At 44.9% G+C, this 22130-nt stretch overlaps 1 protein-coding gene across 1 annotated transcript; it reads right to left on the bottom strand.

Moving 5' to 3' along the window:
* Positions 1-8527: 8527 nt before the first annotated feature.
* Positions 8528-20322, bottom strand: LOC127344022 (insulin-degrading enzyme-like 1, peroxisomal). Its single transcript, XM_051370248.2, has 26 exons — positions 20045-20322; positions 19839-19914; positions 17595-17662; positions 16866-16957; positions 16677-16750; positions 16515-16558; positions 16195-16246; positions 15947-16066; positions 15765-15877; positions 15520-15682; positions 15298-15390; positions 15101-15186; positions 14740-14826; positions 14050-14153; positions 13671-13773; positions 13484-13579; positions 13174-13363; positions 12987-13048; positions 12759-12863; positions 11563-11764; positions 11259-11467; positions 9720-9844; positions 9581-9632; positions 9415-9501; positions 9098-9220; positions 8528-8901 (listed from the first exon to the last, which is right to left on the bottom strand). The coding sequence occupies exons 1-26, from the start codon at positions 20192-20194 to the stop codon at positions 8647-8649; spliced, it is 2931 nt and encodes a 976-aa protein (XP_051226208.1). The 5' UTR covers positions 20195-20322; the 3' UTR covers positions 8528-8646.
* Positions 20323-22130: the final 1808 nt, after the last annotated feature.

Genomic DNA, 22130 nt, shown 5'->3' on the forward strand with positions numbered 1-22130 from the left:
ATCCTTATACTTTTGCATTTCACAAAGTTCAACAAAATTATTAAGATGGGCAGCAGCATCATCAGAACTAACACCAGAAAATTGCTCTCTCATAACAAGATTCAGTAAAGCACGTTTAATTTCAAAGAATTCTGCTGTGGTAGCAGGTGGAGCAATAGGTGTGCATAAGAAATCATTATTATTTGTGGTTGTGAAGTCACACAACTTAGTATTTTCAGGAGTACCCATTTTAGCAAGAGTAAATAAAGCAAGCTAGATAAAGTAAATGCAAGTAACTAATTTTTTTGTGTTTTTAATATGGAGATTGCAAACAAGACAGTAAATAAAGTAAAGCTAACAACTAATTTTTTTGTATTTTGATTTAGTGCAGCAAACAAAGTAGTAAATAAAACAAAACAAGACAAAAACAAAGTAAAGAGATTGGAGGTGGAGACTCCCCTTGCAGCGTGTCTTGATCTTCCCGGCAACGGCGCCAGAAATTTAGCTTGACACGCGTACAGCACAAGACCGTTGGGAACCCCAAGTGGAAGGTGTGATGCGTACAGCAGCAAGTTTCCCTCAGTTAGAAACCAAGGTTTATCGAACCAGTAGGAGCCAAGAAGCACGTTGAAGGTTGATGGCGGCGGGATGTAGTGCGGCGCAACACCAGGGATTCCGGCGCCAACGTGGAACCTGCACAACACAACCAAAGTACTTTGCCCCAACGAAACAGTGAGGTTGTCAATCTCACCGGCTTGCTGTAACAAAGGATTAGATGTATAGTGTGGATGATGATTGTTTGCAGAAAACAGTAGAACAAGTATTGCAGTAGATTGTATTCGATTAAAAGAATGGACCGGGGTCCACAGTTCACTAGAGGCGTCTCTCCCATAAGATAAATAGCATGTTGGGTGAACAAATTACAGTTGGGCAATTGACAAATAAAGAGGGCATGACCATGCACATACATGATATGATGAGTATTGTGAGATTTAATTGGGCATTACGACAAAGTACATAGACCGCTATCCAGCATGCATCTATGCCTAAAAAGTCCACATTCAGGTTATCATCCGAACCCCTTCCAGTATTAAGTTGCAAACAACAGACAATTGCATTAAGTATGGTGCGTAATGTAATCAATAACTACATCCTCGGACATAGCATCAATGTTTTATCCCTAGTGGCAACAGCACATCCACAACCTTAGAACTTTCTCACATCGTCCTGCATTTAATGGAGGCATGAACCCACTATCGAGCATAAATACTCCCTCTTGGAGTTAAGAGTAAAAACTTGGCCAGAGCCTCTACTAATAACGGAGAGCATGCAAGATCATAAACAACACATAGGTAATAGATTGATAATCAACATAGCATAGTATTCTCTATCCATCGGATACCAACAAACACAACATATAGCATTACAGATAGATGATCTTGATCATGTTAGGCAGCTCACAAGACCCGACAATGAAGCACAATTAGGAGAAGACGACCATCTAGCTACTGCTATGGACCCATAGTCCAGGGGTGAACTACTCACTCATCACTCCGGAGGCGACCATGGCGGTGAAGAGTCCTCCGGGAGATGATTCCCCTCTCCGGCAGGGTGCCGGAGGCGATCTCCTGAATCCCCCGAGATGGGATTGGCGACGGCGGCGTCTCTGGAAGGTTTTCCGTATCGTGGCTCTGCATCGGGGGTTTCGCGACGAAGGCTTTAAGTAGGCGGAGGAGATAGGTCAGGGGGCCTGACAGGGGGGCCACACACTAGGGCGGCGCGGCCCCCCCTTGGCCGCGTCGCCTTAGCGTGTCGGCGCCCCGTGGCCCCACTTCGTGTCTCCTTCGGTCTTCTGGAAGCTTCGTGTGAAAATAGGTCCCTGGACGTTGATTTCGTCCAATTCCGAGAATATTTCCTTACTAGGATTTCTGAAACCAAAAACAGCAGAAAACAGCAACTGGCTCTTCGGCATCTCGTTAATAGGTTAGTGCCGGAAAATGCATAAATATGACATAAAGTATGCATAAAACATGTAGATATCATCAATAATGTGGCATGGAACATAAGAAATTATCGATACGTCGGAGACGTATCAGCGACCTCGACACGGCGATCGCCATGTCCATTCGCGACACCGGCAAGCCTCTCGTGGACCTCACCGATGACGACGAGGCAGGACCAAGCAGCCTGGTGAAGGACGAGCCCGTCGACGATCCCGACGAGCGCGTCAAGCAAGAGGTCGTCACCAACGATATGTCCAACTTCCACCAGTACTACGACGCCTCCAGTCGCCGCAAGTACTTCTAGATTAGGTTTAGTTTAAATTTAGTCGAATCTCGTTCAAATTTATGTAGTATATGTCAAGTTTGGATGAATTTAATCATGCAAAATTTCCGAAATTTTGTTTGGGGACGCGACTGGGGAGCGACGTCCTCCAAACGCGGCACGAACAAAACACGTCCCCCAAACGTTCAATCCGGCGCCGTTTGGGGGACGCGACTGGAGATGATCTCAGACTCGGCCCTATCAAACTTGAGAGTCCCAGCTTCAATCTCTCCCCAGTAGAAGTCAGATTCCTCCCACAAGTATTTGAATTTCTCCAGTTTTGAATCAACAAGAGATTTGACATTTCTCTGTCATAAGGACATGTCAGTGCCAACATGAGCTACATTAAATGCACAAATACATTTGTATTTTCTTTAAAAAGACAATAATGTGCTAATGTAGTCAATACTGATCATATTGCGGGTACTGTGTATGGTGAAACAGATGTGAATTTGACAGTAGTTCCGAAGCTAACTAAAGCCACTAACCTTGAAATCCTTGTCAGACAGTTCATGGATTTCACTTTCGAACATCTTAAAGAATTCGTCAACTCCAGTCAAGATACGAAGGATCCTACGATTTCATTATAAGATCAGTAGGAGAAAGCAGCAAAAATATACCCGCAAAAAAAAGCAGCAAAAATATGTCATATTTATTTATTACCCTTATATTTGAACCTCTACCTTCACTGCGGATTGAATAACAACCTCCAGTGCCCAGACTCCACGATCAGATCTGATGGATTAGGATATTCATAGTAAGATAGGATCATAAATTATCAATGCAAACAAAATTCACAGGTTTCTCCTGAAAGGATTATACCTTAAAGAAAGACCTGCTATATAGCCAAGTTGCTCAACAGTCCGCAGCTGGTTGAAAGCAGGCTGGCTATCAATCTGAGAGAACAGCTCAAGTTTGATGTTCGGAATGGCGTCGTCCTGGTGGACCTGAGTATATTGATTATACTTAGTAATCTGGCATGCTTCACTCAATATGAGTCAATTATACTTATTCGGATATTATGCTACTCCTTGAGAACAACAATTCTGCAAGGAAGTTAATAGAACAAAAGCATTGCCATATCTTATACATCTAGATCTAGGCATGTCGCACACAGACGCGCCGCTGTATTTTACTGATTTGATAAGGGCGGATGCTAGACGTTGGTGGGTTGATATTTTACCCAAAATCGGTTGTCCTTCCGGCCGTCCGATGAACATCCAACGTTGGGAACCAGATGCAATGCATTTATGCAGTTTGACCCCCTCAGATCTAGTAGAATCAACCCGCAGTCCTAGTTTGTCCGAACTGGGCACAACACATTTTTGTAGTTTAACCCTCTCGTCTTGCAAAATCAACCAGCAATCCTTAGTTGCTGCACTTATACGGTACGACTATATAATTTTGGCTCTGCCTTTCTCCATATTTACAACAAATATGCCACCGTACTGATTTATCCTAGGGCAAAGGGTATTACAACAAAAAAGGTCACCCGTGTATACAAAAAATATATACCATCACAACAAAATGTCCTAGTATTTATAAAAATAATAATGTTACAATAAAGTGGTTAAACCAACAAAAAAAAATTGTAGATCTATTTACAACAAAAGTCGCAAACATTATCCACAAAACCCGCAGACTATTTACAACAAAAAATATATATGTTTGCAAATAGTGCAAAAGTGGTTAAGAAATAATTAATTTTCTACAAGTTGAATTACAACAAAAATCATCTTCAATTTTTTTACAAAAGTTGCAAACAAATACAAAAAAAATGCATATGTTTGCAAACAATCAAGTGGTCAAGCAACAATTAATTTCCTACAGATTAAATTACAATAAAAATCGGTAACTATTTTTTACAAAAGTCACAACCGATTACAACAACAAAAAATGGTGCACAAAGAAGAGAGTCTTTAACTGCTCCTTGGATTATCACCCATGGTAGAAAAATGTCCAACATCCAATCTAGGCCGCGAGGAAAAAACCTTGAGTTATAGCCTAACAGCCTTAAAACCTAGCCGGACTATGACGGAGGGAAGCTCGCACGTCGCTCACTCGGCACAAATGATTGCTCGCCAGCGATGGATCGACTGATCGGAAGCATTTTCCTTGACACAATTAGGCAACATCGGAATAATCAGCAGGCCATGTCTCTCTAATTTAGCATGGTTGAGCACACTGCAAGTGAATGCATACATCAATGTATCGATAAGCTAGCTAGCTATACCTAGCTAGGCGCGCATGTGGACAACGGCGCGCGCGTATATTGGCATATGCGTATGGAGCAAGCTAAGCTATCTACGTACGCACGCGGAGAGCAGGTGGGCGCGCGCCTGCACGACCGATTTTTGCCCCGCATCGGTCGGCCGGCCGGAAGCATTTTCCTTTGATAAGATATTGACTCGTTAGAGCATCACTTTTTTTTTTTTGAAAGCCACCACGTGTTCATTCATCCAAAGTCCAGATTACAACGCACACACACGGCAACAACCAGAAGGGTCGAGAGAGAACACGTAACCAAGCACAAATGCAGAACAGCCCTCAAAGAAACAGAAAATACAAAGAAACCCAAGGGGCTATCAGCAACCTCCGTCTCCGCCGCTTGCCATCGATGGACATGAAGAAGCGCGATCGCCCAGACGGCCTTTGGACTGTCCCCATACTCCTCGACAGCCGGAGCCGCCGCTCGCCATCGACGTCGTCGAGGCCGAACGCCAGGTCCACCACCAAGATGCCACCGACCGAGCACTTGGATCACCAACTCCGCTCGCCCACCAACAGCTCCGAAAGCTGCCGGCCAAACCTCCTGTACAAAACATCCCCGGGGAAGAGGATGTACCGCAGATCCGCCGTCACGGACAGCTTCCGCAGCCCAGAGCCCGGCCACCAAGGACGAACTGAGGAAGAGAAGAAGCCCTCTGAAACTGAGATCTGCATTATTTGGGAACCTAAAAGAACTAGACAACCTATCTAAATTCAACTGGACCTCCCTCCCTCCCACCGCCGGCCACCATGGCCGCCGGAAGCAAGGGGGAGAGAGGCCAGGAACGGAGGGGAGGAGAGGGTTCCTCAAGGGAGAGGGAAGGAGCGGGTATCCACCACGAAAGGGAGAGAACTACTACGCGTTAGAGCATCACTTGGTCGCTCAGATCCGGTTACATTGGTACTTTGAGAGTGCAACTAGTGCCCTCATAAACTCCTGTGTCGCCTCCTCTAGCGGTCCGGGAGACCTCAAACCCTAGCCGCTGCCGGCGGCCGACCTCGTCTCTCCCACCGCCGTTGCGCTGGCTGGGTCCGCGGTGGTGGCGGACCTTGTTCCCAAGGGGGGTGGGGGCCTCCGACTGTCCCTCGCGGTGGCGGAGTCTGGATCCCGGGGCGGCGGCTCTGCTCGGTGGTGGCGGGTGAGGCTCGGGACTTCCTCGGCTGCGCGGCGCGGAGAATCCCAAGCCAAGGCCGTGCTGCTCCGGCGGTTTGGTGGCTTCGGCCTGGACGGCTGCCTGGTGATGCGGTGGCTTGGTGGTGGTGGCTCTCCTCCCTTGCTCTTGGCGCGCTTCGGCAGTGGCCAGTGCGCCGGGCTCCCGAGGTGCTGTGCGGTCGTGGGTGATGGGCTGATCTGGGTGGTGTGCCCTGCCGACGGCAGAGGGAGGGGTGGGGGCGGGCTGCAGGGGTAAACCCTAGGTCCTCTTCTCCTCGCCTCTCGACGGCCGGCGGTGGAGGTCTGGCTCTCGGCTGCGGCGGGGCCAGGCGTGTGCGGTGTCTCCGGACTACGCGATCTACGCTTGGTGTCTCCAGCGGCAGCCTTGGCCGGCCTGGGATGGTCGGCGGCGTGGGGGCACGACCTGAATAAAGGCGACGGTCCTAGGATTCCAATTTGCGTCAAGATGATGATCTGCCAGAGCTATGCCCCCTTTGATCTGGCTAGAGTGACGGGTTTCCGGAGGCGCCGCCGGCGATTTTTCATGGGCGATTCACGCCTGGAGACTGCTGGATCGGGTGGGACTCAGTCGTGCGCACCTGTGTTTTACTCTGGCCATTTGGTTTCAGAGGGAGCGCTTCGAAGCTCTGTTGGCTGTTAATATCATGGGGCATGTTCTCGTTCCATGGTGCTGGCAGAGAATGTCATGAAGGTCGAGATCTGAGGACTAGTAATGGAGGTTCTATTCTTAGGGCGATGAGGAGTTGGCTTTCATGACTTGGATCAGCGGCATGCAAGTGGGGGCGACTGCACAAGAGAAGACCAAAGTTTTACTTTTTAGGGTGAAAATCCAACGTCTAGCCTTAATTGGTTGTTTGTACCGGCAATGACCTTGTTGAAGGCATTGTTTTGAGAGTGAGAACCTTCTTCAGGGTGAAAACCCAGATCTTTGATCGGGCGACGATAGCGCTTTGCACTGTTCTCTTCTTGAAGGCGCCGCTTTTGAAGAAGTTGGGCTTATGGTGCTGTCTTGGTGGTGTTAGTGCTGCAGTTTCAAAGATTAAACTACCGTAGCGGGACTTTTTTCTGTAATTCTTTTTTCTTTTTTAACTATGTGTATCCGTAAGGCTGCTAGAGCAATACGTTGTTCCATAGACTGGATGTAATTAGTATCTTCAATATTAATATATGCTCTTTGTCGAAAAAATCACTTGGTAGCTCAAGCATGCCTAGCTCTCCTCGCAAACAGGTAGCAATAAATTGAACACTACTTATCTGTCCCATTTTTTTTTCACGAACATGTACCCAAATGCGTCTCCTTTTGTATTTGACGAAAATGTTGAGACGACACAAAGCATACAAAACAAGATCAAAAGGCAAACGAGACAGCCTAGGCTAGCATACCAGCATCTTCAGCAGCGTCTCCCCTAAAGTGACTCCTAAAGGTTTTTCGGCACGTCGGATATTTTTTCGTTCCCAGCCGCGTGCCTCAAAGGTTATTTTCGTCCGGCGCGGTCGAATACGGTGTCCGGCATCCCAAGCCCATCCCCGTTCCACAGGAGACGTTCCGGGCACACTGGACACAGCGAGAAGCGAGGCGGTGAGTGACGGGCCCAACGTGTCAGCGACAAACGAACGAAGCGTCGCAGCTTTGCCTTAATGGCGACGGAGGGGCAGGCGAGACGTTTTGTCGGTGTTGCGCAACCTCCACGCGTCGCCGACGTTCGCACGCCACTGCGTGTTCCCGCTCTTTCTTCCCGCCGCTTTTGGCCTCTTCCCGCCTCTTCTCACGACGTCGGCGTCTATAAAAGGCATCCCCCGCTCAATGGTAGCCACCACAGCCGCCGGCATCTCTTTCTCCACCGCAAGCACATGCCTCGTCGCATACACACCACCTACACAATGATGAACCGCGCCGGCGCCGGCCAGTTCCCTCCACCACCGTCTCCACCTCCACCATCGTAGGAGTTCGACGTCGACCCGGAAGCTTCGAAGAATGAAGCGTGGAAGGAGGCGGCGATGGCGGACACCATAGTAATGTTCGACGCCGCCACGGCGGAAGAGGCGCGGCGGCGCCGGGCGGGGGAGATGGGCGAGCGGTGGCGTGCAGAGTGGGAGTGCCTGCGCATGGAGCGGGAGCTCCATCACCGTCAGTTTGAACAACTAAAGTTTCAGCACAGAGCAGTTCTAGGAGACGAACATTTTAGGCAGGCAAACGATGTCCGATTGAAATGATTTTTGGTCGGTGTGCTGAGAACTCATATGTTTGTTTGTCTACCAAATTTTTTGATGATTGCATCTACGGTTTAACGATAAATTTGTTGATTACCGAAGGGGACACAAACTATGGTATCTCTGTTTAACCTTTTGTGGATGTTGTTATTGTTGCCAGCGGGAAACGAGGTGAAGTGTGTTGTAATCTCTAGATGTTCTATATAAGAGTTTGTACCTAGGTTTCTCATAGCGAAGTTTGCGTGGACCGGTTTCCACACCCTTGGTTTTCCCTCCTCATGTTGAGGAGGTTTTTCACGTAAATCCTTGTGCCACTTGTGCGTGTGCTTGTTTTTCCGTCGCATATCTATTGGTTGAAGCTATCCTCGAAAGTTTGTTGCACACATCCCGGCGGGTTGTGAGATTGTGTATCTCCTCCCCATTGCCCAAAAAAGTGGTATCAAAGCTGAAGTTAAGTTTGTACTCAAGTTTCAGAGCAACGTTTGTTTTGGGCTAAGTCCATTTGCATGTGTGAATGATGGAAGTGAATACCAACATAATAATATCATCAAATGGTATAAATTATCAGGCTTATAAGAGCAAGATGAAGAATTTAATGTATGTGGAAGAATGTGTAGCAGAGCCCAGGCTATATACTACTAGTATGCATTATCATACAAAGAATGTGTAGCAGAGTATATATATATATATCAGTCCATTGTGATCCGGCCTGGACCTCCCTTCAGCGACCGGTGCAGGGGCCTTGATCGCTTGAACCCGAATATGTCGGTAACCCGGTAAGTTTTGGGAGAATCAGCCTCAGCAATCGCCTTCTTGAACTCTGCCAAATGGTTGCCGCTGAAGACTTGCACGCTTACTGTCCTCCTTTGAGGAGCATCAACTTTTATGTACTGATCAAAGAATTCAATGAATTCGTCTTTCTTCAGCTCTCTCAGGAGCGCAACCTGCATTTATTTTTTTGAGGTCATATATCTCGCGGGCCAGAGACACAACTTCCATATCTTCCTTCGGGAAAAAGGTGACATGATTAAAAAAAAAGTGTACTAGTAGTATTTCCCATTTTTGTATTGTTTGCTTTATATTCGACACAATTTTTGCTTATCACGGTTGTGCATTGTTGCCTGAGGCAAAATCACTTACCTCGGACTCAATCCTATCAAACTTGAGAGTTCCGGCTTCAATCTCTCCCCAGTAGAATTCAGCTTCCTCCCACAAGTTCTTGAATTTCTCCAGTTTCGAATCAATAAGTGATTTGACATTTCTCTGTCATAAGGACATGTCAGTGTCAACATGAGCTACATTAATGCACAAATACATTTGTATTTTTGAAAAGAAAACACCAATGTGCTAATTTACTCAAATATACTGATCATACTGTGAGTACTGTGTATTATGAAAGAGATGTAAACTTTGACAGGGTGCGTCAGTTAGTTCTGAACCTAACTGAAGTCGCTAACCTTGAAATCCTTGTCAGACAGTTCATGGATTTTTCTTTCGAACGTCTTAAAGAATTCATCAACTCTAGCATCAAGATATGAAGGATCCTACGATTCCATTATAAGATCAGTAGGAGAAAGCAGCAAAAAAATGTCATATTTATTACCCTTGTCTTTGAAGCTGTACCTTCACTGTGGATTGAATAACAACCTCGAGTGCCCAGACTCCACGATCAGATCTGATGGATTAGGATATTTGTAGTAAGCTAGGATTGTAAATGATCAACTAAAACAAAATGTACAGGTTTCTCCCAAAAGGATTATACCTTAGAGAAAGACCTGCTATATACCCAAGCTGCTCAACAGTCCGCAGCTGATTGAAAGCAGGCTGGCTAGCAATTTGAGAGAACAGCTGAAGTTTGATATTCGAAATGGCGTCGTCCTGATGGACCTGAATATATTGACGATGCTTAGGAATCTGGCATGCCTCTTGCCGTATGCACTTCACAAGATACAGTTTTACTTTTTTTTTCAGATACTACACTACTCCGTGAACAACAATTCTTTAAGGAAGTTAATAGGACAAAAACATCGCCATATGTTATACATCTAGGCATGTCACACAGTCGCGCCACTGTATTTTACTGATTTGATATGCTATTGAGTCGTTAGAGAGTCACTCGGTAGCTCAAGAATGTCCTAGCTCTCCTCACAAATAGGTAAAATAACTGAATATTAATTGTCGGACCCATTTTTCTTCTTGAACATCCCAAATGTGTATCGCTTTGTATTAGACATCCCATAACAGAGTGAAGCGGAAAAAAACATAGTGCAAGAACGAAAAACTGCACACCTAGCTAGTTCAGTCATACGTCCCCTTATGACTTGGTCTGCCAATCCCATTGACGGGAATAATATTTCATGCCCCTAATGCTTGTTCAGTCATACGTCAGGTTAGTGACTGAAGGCTGAGTCGACAGTCAAGCTAGTTGCAGAAGCAGAACAAATCGTAGAAGATGATTTAAATGAAGATAGAAGCGTTGAGCAAGAAATGAATTTTCCATGCAACTCTTATTTCCTTAGTCCCATACATACTTGAAAAAGATCATTATAGAGAATGACACAAATTAAGATTTTTTTTCAAAGATACTCTTATTTCCTGTAGTTGTTTTAGAGGGCGCAGTCCTTATGCACATCCTAAAATCCAGTATATGGATCCTGGGAAAAGTATGATGCAGTGGCTGGGTTAGAGTACAAATGTAGTCCCAAGTGGCCGATAGAGTGGACTAATAAAAGTGTACTAATCAAAAACACATGGCTGGGTTAGAGCGGACTAATAAAAAACACATGATGCAGTGCAAGGGGTGCCTCTGTGACAAATGCCACATTCTCTCCATAAACAATTATGGTTGCAGTCAGGGTTTGCTAGCAGAGAATACTAAGTTGATATGCAGACGGTTACCCACTGGACACTCCATTTAGCTATGGTGGATTGTTCAAGAAATTCACATTACAAATTCTTCAGATAAATCCAGTATGCCTTATAAACTTAATTATGTTTTAATTGGAGAAACTGGCAACAGATTTGAATGTAAGAGCATACCGCACAATAATTTTTCAACTACGTAAAAGTAGCATCTTAAAAAGAGTACGAAGAAGTAAGAACTCTCAATCAGTCTGTCCCCCACATTGTTCCAAGTTCCAACTACTAGGTTGATCATAACCAATAATTTGCTGGAAACAGGATCGCCGACTAATGACAGGTTTGGTGATCAGAAGTTTTGCAACAAACATTAGGTCTTATCACTGACAAGTAATCACTTTGGATAACATTAGCAGCATCAAAGTTAAGGAGGAGCCTATACCTGGATATACTGGACAATCGATGAATTCTCGTTCTTTGGATTTAATCCCTCGATTTGGTAGTAGCATTTCAACTCATTTTCAAGCATGATAACCCTTTTTATCAGATATTGTGATGGAGACATGGATTTGAATAAAGAATTGGGGGTATTAAATACAGTATCTTCAATCTCCTGGACAATAGACTCAGCCTCACCTGGTTCAATGTTCCCTACAAGAAGTTTAATTGATAAGCATAATTGCCATTGCATTTCCATTCAGTCCCTGGAAATACAGCTCGGTGATTAATATGAAGTTTTACCGAACCTTGAACATAGCATTCCAAATATGTCTTCGATAGCAAGTGTGGCACAAACTTTGCAAGAGAATCTGCCTCAAGCTTAGAAAGAGCTTGAAGTTTCTCAACCAATGGCCATTTCTTCTCCTCCAATATTAATGAGAGATAGTATGAAGCTTGAGAATATGGTTGACTGAAGTCAAAATTTTGGTAATCCTTAACAGAAGTTTCCTGTGATGGTAAGATGTTGGTACAAAGTTAGCCCTGGCAGAAATCATCACAACACTGATTAAGAATCTGAAGGGAAAGAATATTTCATAATCTGAAATCGACCATCACGAGAATCCATAGTATTACCGCAACTTGATAAGTTCATTTTGTAATTCCCTGCCCAAAATTTGTTACAAGGCGAAACCACAGTTGGGATAATAACCATTTTTTTTCGAGAAAACGCAATGACATTGCGTTTCTTTTCATTGCAAAGAAGAAGATGAGTTCGTTACAAGATCACGCCTCCATGGGATAATAACCATGCATTAGTAGCACCTTTTTTGGGCTTCCATACTTGCTTCACCCAAAAGGATCAAACCCTATGTGCTACAGGTTTGGGCTACAAGATATTTTATGCATTATGTCTTGAAAAGTGCAGATAATGAAGTGTCACTCGCTAAGTATAAACATTGTACTGTTAGAAAGAAGGTATACCATGCAAATCAGACTGAATTTGACAGTTTCACAGAATGTGCTAAGGGTGATAGATAAATAAATAAATAAATAAATAATGAGAAAGTGCAATCTTAAAGATTACTGAATTACATTATAAGCACAATGTTTGAGTAAAAAAATGTTTTTTAATAAAATTTGATTTTCCATGTATACATCTAGATCGATGTACTTGTGAAAATGAATCTGTAGGCTCAAACCTTTGTTATTTAGCTACATGTTTGGTAAAAGGTTGCCATAAATTTCAAATGAGTATGTTGCAAAAGATGCAAACAAGCTTTTGGTTCTAGCAATATCATGTTCACCACTTAAAATTTACATACCTCAGCTTTGACCATCTATCAGTTGCAAGGCAATATATGACCAGTATTTAACAAAAATGAAATTCAACAGACTTTTAAGTTGATCCACACAAAGTTGATGACAAAGAGACCAGGTAAATATATATGTGCCCATGCGGTATTATGAGAGCTGACAATAAAACCCAAGGATCCCAACTGACCTTCAGGGCAGAAAACCTGTTTGGTTTAACTTCAAAGTTCACTATTTGCTTCACTATGGCATGTAAAAGAACTCTCATCTTGTCATTATAACCACCTAGAGAGACCTTCAAAATAGACAGATAAATGTTTGAATTGGAATTCAAACCACATACATACAGCAGGAAGAGCAATTTATCTGTCTGGGACAATAGTAGGAAACAGGAAGGAACATAGTAACAGAGTAGAACCTGGAATCCAGTAGAAGTAAGATATATCGAATAAAATAAACCCGCAATTTGAGCATCGTAAGCTGCAAATGGCAGAAACTAATTGAGAGTATGCCTTTGGACTTAAGGTTGGAGGGAGCAATCCCCAAACGGACTGCCCAATACCGTAAAAAAAAATTGTTCACGTAAGTTGAGAATTATTACTTACCATAAGCATTCAAGTAATCAGCTAACAAATCAACAAAGAGACTTATAGATACTGCTGCTTCGGGGGAGTGGCTTGACAATGGACAGTGGAAATCAAGTATTATGTAAACTTTCGGAGTGAAGAACAGCATGTCGGGCTTATACCACAGCCGTGAAAGTGGTGTCTTCCTTAATACTGTCGGAAATCTAACCTGGTGAGACAGTTATGTTTTATCAAAATTAATATACTATGTAAATATTTGAAGTCTTAGAATATTCATACAAATTGTGCTAATGTGAACACAAAACATAAAAGTTGCTCCAAATTTTACCTTCTCGTGCACTTCTTTCAGAGATAAATCCTTTGGAATGAAAATGTTAGGCTTTGGGAGATGGAGCATTTCAGTAGGAGCTTTTTGAATCCATTGCTGGGAAACAGAGGCATAAGATTAGAAATAAAATAAATCTTGGAACATCAGATAAGTGTGTGTGTGTGTGTGTTAGGGAGTGGGGGGCAACCTGTATCATGTAAGGAGTGACGTTCTCAACAGAATATGATGTATTGTACCAGGGCTCAGCACAATCAGTAGATCCTTCAAACTTTTTAGACTCGCGGAATATTCTAGGGACAGAGAGAAGTATTGCGTAGTAAGAATAAATGCATGATATTTAGCTTAGGTTCGTATGCTAATTTTGACGCATAAACTTATCAGCAAAATAGTAAGTTCGTGATATGAAATAAGGCCATGCCCAATTCTTTATTGATGAGTCACAGTATCAGGTAGCAATTTACTAACGCCGGATATCTCCATATATGTGTTTATATGTTGACATCGAAGATACTAAGCACATATAAGCAGGAATAATCAAAGCACTCATGCAAACTGTGTAAGCATACCTTACTCTTTCCGGTGACAACTCATCAAGTATCATATTTATTCTACTTGGCGCATACTTCGACGGTAATGATGCTCCAACCAGCCATTCCTCTGGTGGGAACAACTGCAAGCCAGTTCACAACTATTTCAAGTAGAAGAAAGAAGACACTACTGAAAAACTGAAAAAAGAATGCAGTTCAACAAATTCTGGACCCGTTGAAATCCTAGATGTTGAGTATTTGGTACTTGAAATTATCATTCATAAAATGGTGTGGACTTAGATCCACAATGGGATAACTACCGTGCAGAAGATAGCCGCCAGACGGCGTGGTTGCGATGGATTGGGTACACATAGGCTGGGATTAGAGAATACTTGGGGGAGATTAGATTTATTGGTCTTGCTTGATTCGATAACTCACATGACCAACACATATATAAAACTTCCTAACTTGACACCCAAGGTGTTATACATTACTAATCCTTACTGTTACGATCCTTTCGTAATCCTATCACTAACTCATCCTTCCTAATTCAAGTTGTCCCCTTCATGAACTCTTACCTTCCCTGAGTCGCATGGGAGATAACGTGCTAATGTCCACAACATCAAACATCTCCGCAAGATACACATCACAATTCAGCATTCAAAATTATTGACTGCAAGGATTTGTAACTGCTGAAATATGTAATTAATGAGCTCTAGAGAAATGTACCCGCATGCTTGAAACAGTATCTGTCACATAGCTGATTGGATGATCTTTGTCTTGATAGTGAAATTCCGTTTCATTTACTGATGCAAGCTAGATAATAAAACCATATGTTAGCACGTACATATATGTAATTAAATGTAAATCATATTTGCTTTTCACTGTACTTAAGAAAAGCACAAAAACCACACTACCAATTGATGGAACAAACAACCTTAGGTAATACAATTTAAACCCAATGAGATCTTCTGTTACACATCAGATCCACAGGAACAATGTTTATATTAAACGTAACTCCATATTAGAATCATAATCCATCAAAGAACTTTACAAGATAATATAAATGTATGACGTATCTGTCAATTACCTCATCAAAGATCCATTCGTGGATACCATCTTCTTTTAATAAACGGAGGTATTTGAAGACCAACCCAATGATATCCTCCATGTGTTCTGAAATTGTGCACATATAAGACTTACAAAATGATTTCAAAATGTGCTTAAAATCACAAAATGAAATGTCCGTTTCAATTCTAAGAGAACAAAATGAAGGTAGCAACTTACCATGGCCAGAATCAGTGAGCCTCATGCTTACTGAGAAAAATGAGTATTCAGTGCTGTCACTACCGGCGCCAGCTGCCAAGTCCATGGCCCATCCTAATGTAGTAAAAATCAGACATGTCACAGGTCACAAAGTTGACACAAGAAGTAAGCAATGACCAGTGTTTGAGCAGATAACACCGGCAAAAGAATATTTAAAACAATATACTGTTCAAATTAACTTGCCTAATTCCTTTATAATATGGAAGATGGATCCCTCGCCTTCATGCCCAATGAGATGGCTAAGATAACGGCAAGGACCTTCTTTGTAGAAGTGCATGTTAGGTGTAACTGGCCACGATATTTTTAGGTAGTCGTCGTCTGTTATTGGGATTGCTTTGACAAGAAGCTGCATGACAAGACAGGAAGTATGCTAAACTCCAGTATCATTTGTGGTTTTATTTTATTTAATTTAGTGTTGTTTAAGTTACCTGCAAATGTTCCGTTGCAAGAGGTTGACTCGGACATTTGAAGCTTCTCTGTTCGGTGTTTTTGACGTTACTAAACAATCTTTCAACTAAGCTTTGAATGCAATCCAGACTCTCTACAAAATCATTTTATCAGTAACAGATAAGTATAAGTGTGCCAAAATTGACTAACCTGTAATATTTACCCTTTCCATAAACAACAAGGTGCATAAGATTTGCTGAATAATTCTCGTAAAACTTGAGAAGCTCAAGTCTGATGTCCAAGCCCCTCTCTTTTGGTTTAGTTTCCAATGTTTCCCAACTTCCTGATGAATTACATGACATAACATTTAAGTAATCCAAGCTCCACGAGGAGCTTTTTTATTAGAGATGCACAAATAAAATATAAAAATGATATGAGTATCAGCAATGTCAACAATCAAGAATTTCTTACCAGTACTGAATTTATGGTAAGGGTGATCCTTTGAAGCCAGATGCTTCTGAAGCTGTAGAAAAGAAAGTTCTAAAACTGAAGTAACAGTGCAGCAGGGCTAAATAGGTAATATGGTTAATATGAAAGTAAATGCCATTCCGAGTACAAGTCGGGCTTGTATCGTGCCAACTAGGTTTATATGGAAGCAGAACCACACCTTGTAAGTGAAGAGAACACACATTCAGAACGTCAATACTTTAGTGGTTGCAGTTTCTGATGCAGATATGACATGGTATGATTTATCTAACTACGAATCTACGAAGGTTGAGACTTTGAAGTACCTGATACATCCTCCAGCCATCTGACAACAAATTTTTCTTGTGTTCTGTAAGAACAACGAAACATAGTGTTAGCCGGAATGTGTTTCTTACTATGAACAAAGCAAGTGTAAACATAAAATGATCGTGATAAGCTGAAATCGATGGTGTGAAGCAACTTCTCACCAGAATCAACAGCCTTTATCTCTCTAAGAACAGCATCCTGCGACATCAGCGGCTTAATGAAGAACTGGGCAAATCTGTGTAACAGAACCTCCTTAATTAATGTTAAAAAAACATGCAACTGTGCAGGAAATCACTGTCTTATTCAACGTGTGTGCATTTACTGAACAAAATAATACTAAGAGAGCTTACCTATCTAAGGCTTCTTCGAAATTGTCCACATTAACATCAAAATAGAAATTTGTTGTCTCGGAGGATGTGAAGGCATTGGAAGAACCACCATGCTGAAAATTTTCACAACATACCAAATAATCAAAAACATATAATTCAAGTACCCTGCATGCAACTTCCAAGCATTACAATAATATTTAAGCTGTTAAGAAATAATTATACTGACATAGCGTCAGTAATAAAATCATAGAAAGAGCCCTTTTACAAAAAAAAAAAATAGAATGACCTTTACAAAGTTATGATAGGATCACAAAGTTGTTGCTTCTGTACAGCATTCGCTGCGCCCTGAAATAGACTAATAGTACCACAGCACCTATATATGCACCTTAGCTTAAGGGCTAGGTTTGATTTGAGAGCGCAACAGGCTGCAACTGGGCCTTACTCGTGAACACGGTTTTTTCAACTAAAAAACCGTGACCACAGTCCACACAGTTTATGGCAAGTACATATCATTTGGTCCACTTTGCAATCACGGTTTTTTCACATCTTCCTCTTCACTTTCTTGTAATCTTGTTCATCTTATGAATTATTTTCTGACTGGCTCGGGGATCTTTGAATATGACGCAGGGAACGCTAGACCTAGGTCAAAAATCTTACAACCCTGCTTTGAAGTTTGGTTGGTAGGTGCAAACATATGATGAAACGAAAATGGGTTGAATGTTTTTCTTGGAGTTGATTAACAGAAGGTACCTCCGAGATATACTTTGTATATTCTTGTTCTCCAGGGTATTTCTCGCTGGCATAGAATAGCATATGCTCTGCAAGCAAGTCAATGGTAATGAATTAGAACAATAAGGACACGGGAAAATGTTTAATACATAGAAAATAAATTTGATTTGATGCGACCAAAACTAATTATTTCCTCCATTACATATCGGAGGTTAACTATGATCTACCGAGGACCAAGCACTCATGCCAAGATGACACCACATGATTTGTCAATGAGGTTCGGCGACATTCCTATGTCTGTGGGGCATATGACCACAAGTGCTCCTCCATTGATACCACAACACTGGCCGACCGTGCGCCGGCACAACCTGGCCAGTCTTCCCTGTGTGCATGTTGCTGTGTCTTCTTAGTTAAACCGTGTGGTAGCTGCATCCCCCTCATCATTATATAGGATGTTGAATATGTGTCGATTATGTACGTACACGCATTCCTACGCTTTGACTTATAGTTGTAAGTAGTGTGGCTAGGGTTCAATATTTGGAGTCGAACATTATATATCAGGCGAGTGTGGCATTTTGGAGCTCGGGCTACATGGAGCCCTTTTTGTTCAAAAATTCGAAAATGGCATTTTGTAGTTTCAAAAAATCATGAACACAAATTCTAGAGGTAGACAATGATGTACTCTACCACTGTGCAAAAAATCAATACGAAAGACTTGGTATTTTGGGTTGTGCAAAATTCACAAAATTGTGGATCTAAAATAGTGAACAGTACAGATTTTGAAACCTCCAACATTTTGTCAGAATTTGTCATTTTTGTGTACCCTAGAATACACCATCATCCTGAGATTTTGCACAGTGGTAGAGTACATCATTGGCTACATCTCGATGTTTTTTTCAGAATTTTTTAAAAATTAAAAATGTTGAATTCGAATTTTGAAAAAAAAAAGGAGCCATGTAGCTCGGGCTACATTTGGGGTTTCCGGCTTATGATATATAATGTTCGACTCCACATATTTAACCCTAGCCACACTACTTACAACTATAAGTCCAAGTGTAGGAAAGCGTGTACGTATAATTTTGACACAAATTCAACATCCTAGTACTCTACTTTGTACTCATCAAAGAAATTAACTGCAAGAGTAATATGTTACTACCCAGAAAAAGGATTCCACTCTTTACTCAGGCTACCAGTATGAGGTTGTGTTTTTTTCTGCAATATGCCCAGCACGTGTAGCTCACATCCAATAAAATGGTACTGTTCCCCGCATTTGTATCGAGTAAATAAATCTTGTGCCGCTATCAGTCATGGTAGAAATCACATGCCGGCAGACAAAACATCAACACGGACTCAGTGGAGTGCGCATTGAGCAAGCTGCAAGGATCCTACTAGGCAACAACGTGTAGGGGCAGTCCAGGTCCAGCTAGCAGAGCGACAGGCTCCCATATCCTGGAGCGGTGGAGCCCGCCCAACCAAATCCGTGTCTCACCTCAAATTTTGGGTTCGTTTCGCCTATGCGCAGAAATTATTTCCACGAGTGACATTTACCAACAGATTCTCGTTTGACAGAGAAACATTCAAGGAAAGCAACCTCAAGCGCCATTGCTGCAGACCTGCAGTAAATGCAACAGGTAGCCGGCTATCCTACTCCGCTACAGTACCCGTATCGCTGCGATGTGCGATCAATCATAGAGGATGGAAAGGGGGCGAGAACTCGGCACTCGTTTCAGCCAGACCCCTCGCTCTGGACCGTCGATGGCGTGATCGGACGGCCAGAACACGGCAGGCGACACTCGCCGAGACTGGTTCAACTTTTCACAGGAACATCCGTTGACTGACCTGACCTGATTGCAAATCTACGATTTCATCATTGGCACCGTGAAGGGCGGAAGAAAGCGGCCGTAGAGGGGAAAAAGGTTAGCAAGCAAAGCATTCGTGCGTCTACTGATTCCATTTGAGACAAAATTCGAGGCCCCAGTCGAGATCCCGAAAGGGAGAGGAGAGGAGATCCATGCCACGCCGTCGGGCAAGCAAATCGTCGAGCAGGCGCACGGCGCCAGGTGTTCCCGGCGGACGAACCAATCCCCACCCAACAACCACTACCACGGTACCACCTGAGTCGAGAACACTCGCTCCAGGAATCCGGTGGTTAGATCACGCGCACGCACGCAACGAACCAGAACAGATGCCACACGCCGACGCGAGCGAGCGAGATGACCGGCGGAATCGATGCCACAGCGAGGAGGGGAGGGGAAGTGGACTCACCGAGGAAGTGCGCGAGGCCCTCGAGCCCCTCCGGGTCGCTGAAGGAGCCCACGCCCACCTCCATGCACGCCGCAGCCTGAGCACGAGCAGGGAAAACCGAACGAATCAGGCGGAAACGATCGAAATCAACCGGCGGCGAGCATTCTCTGCTTCCGCGACGCTGGTGCGGAGACGAGCGAGCGAGGCCGGGAGGGGAAGGGACGGACCTTATCGGTTTCGGCGTCGCGGATGAGGAGGCACTCGAGCGCGTTGGGGAGCACCAGGCGGCGGTACTCCCGCTTGTCGCTCCGCGCGCGGATGAACTCCACATTGCCCGCCGCCGCCGACGGTAGCGCCGAAGCCGCCACCGCCACCATCTCCGCTCGCTCTAAACCCCCGGGTCTCCCCTGGTCTCGTACTCGCTCAACTCCAATCTCCAATGGCGGCTTGGAGAGGCAGGAGGCTTAAGGCTTAAGCTAGTGGGGGCGCTGGGTCTATTTTATGGTTTGTCAGCGTCGTCGTCGTCGTCGTCTCGTTAACATATGCAGTCAGGGCACGGCAAATGGGGTGGGGGTGGGTGGCTTCCCTCGTGGCAGGCAGGAGTCTCGACCGGACTTCCCCTCCGATGGGAACAGTTCGACGAGGGCATCTTCAGCTGGCGCGACGCATTTCGAACGTCTAAATGGATGTCTGGGTGTTCATTTGCGTCGGGTGGCTCCAGCGGCACGACGCATAATTTTTTTTCATTCATGAAGCCATAATTTACATTAATAAACAAACACAAAAAAACCAGAAAGGCGTGCTAAAAGTAGGTGTTGCCTACTAGTCGTCGTCACTGACGAGGTCAATCAACTCCGGCGTCGGCCATGGAAGCTCGTACGCCGGCGATGGAGGAGGTACCGCCGCATGGGCAGGAGGCTGTGGCCAGGGATCCCACGCCGGAGCAGCAGGCGGAGCGCGGTCGTTGGAACGCGTCGGCGTGGCCGGAGGAGTCACCGGCCTCCCCTGCGCGAGCGCTGACTCGCGAAGCTGGATTGCGAGCCCGTCCCACAAAGCGAGCTCGTTGAGCTCGTCCTGCTCGTTGTTGGCCAGTGCCATGGCAATGGCCTCCTCCTTGGAAATATCCGGCGGCTGGGTCTCCGGATCCCACGCCGGCCCGCCGTCGTCGTGGCCGTACTGTGCCATGGTCACGCCCTCATCCTCGTCCTCGTCGCCGTCCTCGTTCGCGTCCTCCTGGTCGTTCTCTTCTTCTTCTACGGCGATCTCGCGCTCGAAGTAGTCTACGTCGGCGAGGTAGCCAGCGCGGCGGCGCGCGGCGAACTCCCACGACCCGAATGAAATCCAGTTGCAGGAGTTCAGCGCGTACGCCGGATCCTCCCGCAGATCCGACGGCAAGATCGCTCGGCGGCGGCGCACCTCGTCCCGCCGCTCTCGGCCCTCGCGCGGCACGGGGGGAACCGGCACGCGCCTCGAGTTGAGGTACCAGCCCCCTCCCAGCAAGTTCGCGTCCGGCCATGGTACCGGCCGGTTTTCCTCCCATAGCTGTCGCGCGAAGTCGACGCGGACGTACCGGCCGACCCGTGCCTTCTTGCCGGACCGCGAACCGCTAGACTCGTAGGCGTTCTTGGTCTTGCGGAACGGGCATTTCTTCCCCATGGCGTCGGTGGGGTGGATACCGTGGGATGTGGCAATGGTTTGGTCGGGGAAATGGCCGTCGGCAGCGTCCCTTTAAGAGGCTTGGACGCCATCTCGCCTTCAATGGCCTGCCACTGCAACGCCACCTCGCTGTGCACGCTCGTGGAAGCCGAGGCATGCCATTAACGCGGCCCTGCAAAGGCTGCAGCGCGCCACTCGCAAGTAATGCCGCGGAAGACGATGCAGTTGTGTCCCTACCAAATATGTCAGGTTTGGATCCCCACGAACGGCTCGGTCACTATGCGTCGCGCCGCTGGAGGTAGTGCCAGACGCATTTTCGATCACGACGGACACGTCGCGCCGATTGCCCTGAGACCGCGAGATGACGGAAGCCTTCTTTCCCCTACCGGCGAATGACCTGCTCGCGACGCCGCGATGGGGGACCTTGCCCAGTTCTCCTCGCGCTCGGCGGTCGCTAGCCGGTGCCGGGTCGCGTAGACACAGCCAAAAGGAATTGAAAGAAACTACGTACTATTGTTTTTTATGGAGAAGATTTTACCCCTAGGTATGAACAATTCAGCGACCAATAATGTTTTCAAAAAAAAAAAATCAGCGACCAATAATATGGCTTCTCTCTCCGACTTGGAAAAAATCGATGCAATCCCTCTCCTCTCGTGG

This window comes from Lolium perenne, chromosome 3 (genome assembly GCF_019359855.2).
Source record: "Lolium perenne isolate Kyuss_39 chromosome 3, Kyuss_2.0, whole genome shotgun sequence".
Taxonomy (NCBI): Eukaryota; Viridiplantae; Streptophyta; class Magnoliopsida; order Poales; family Poaceae; genus Lolium; species Lolium perenne.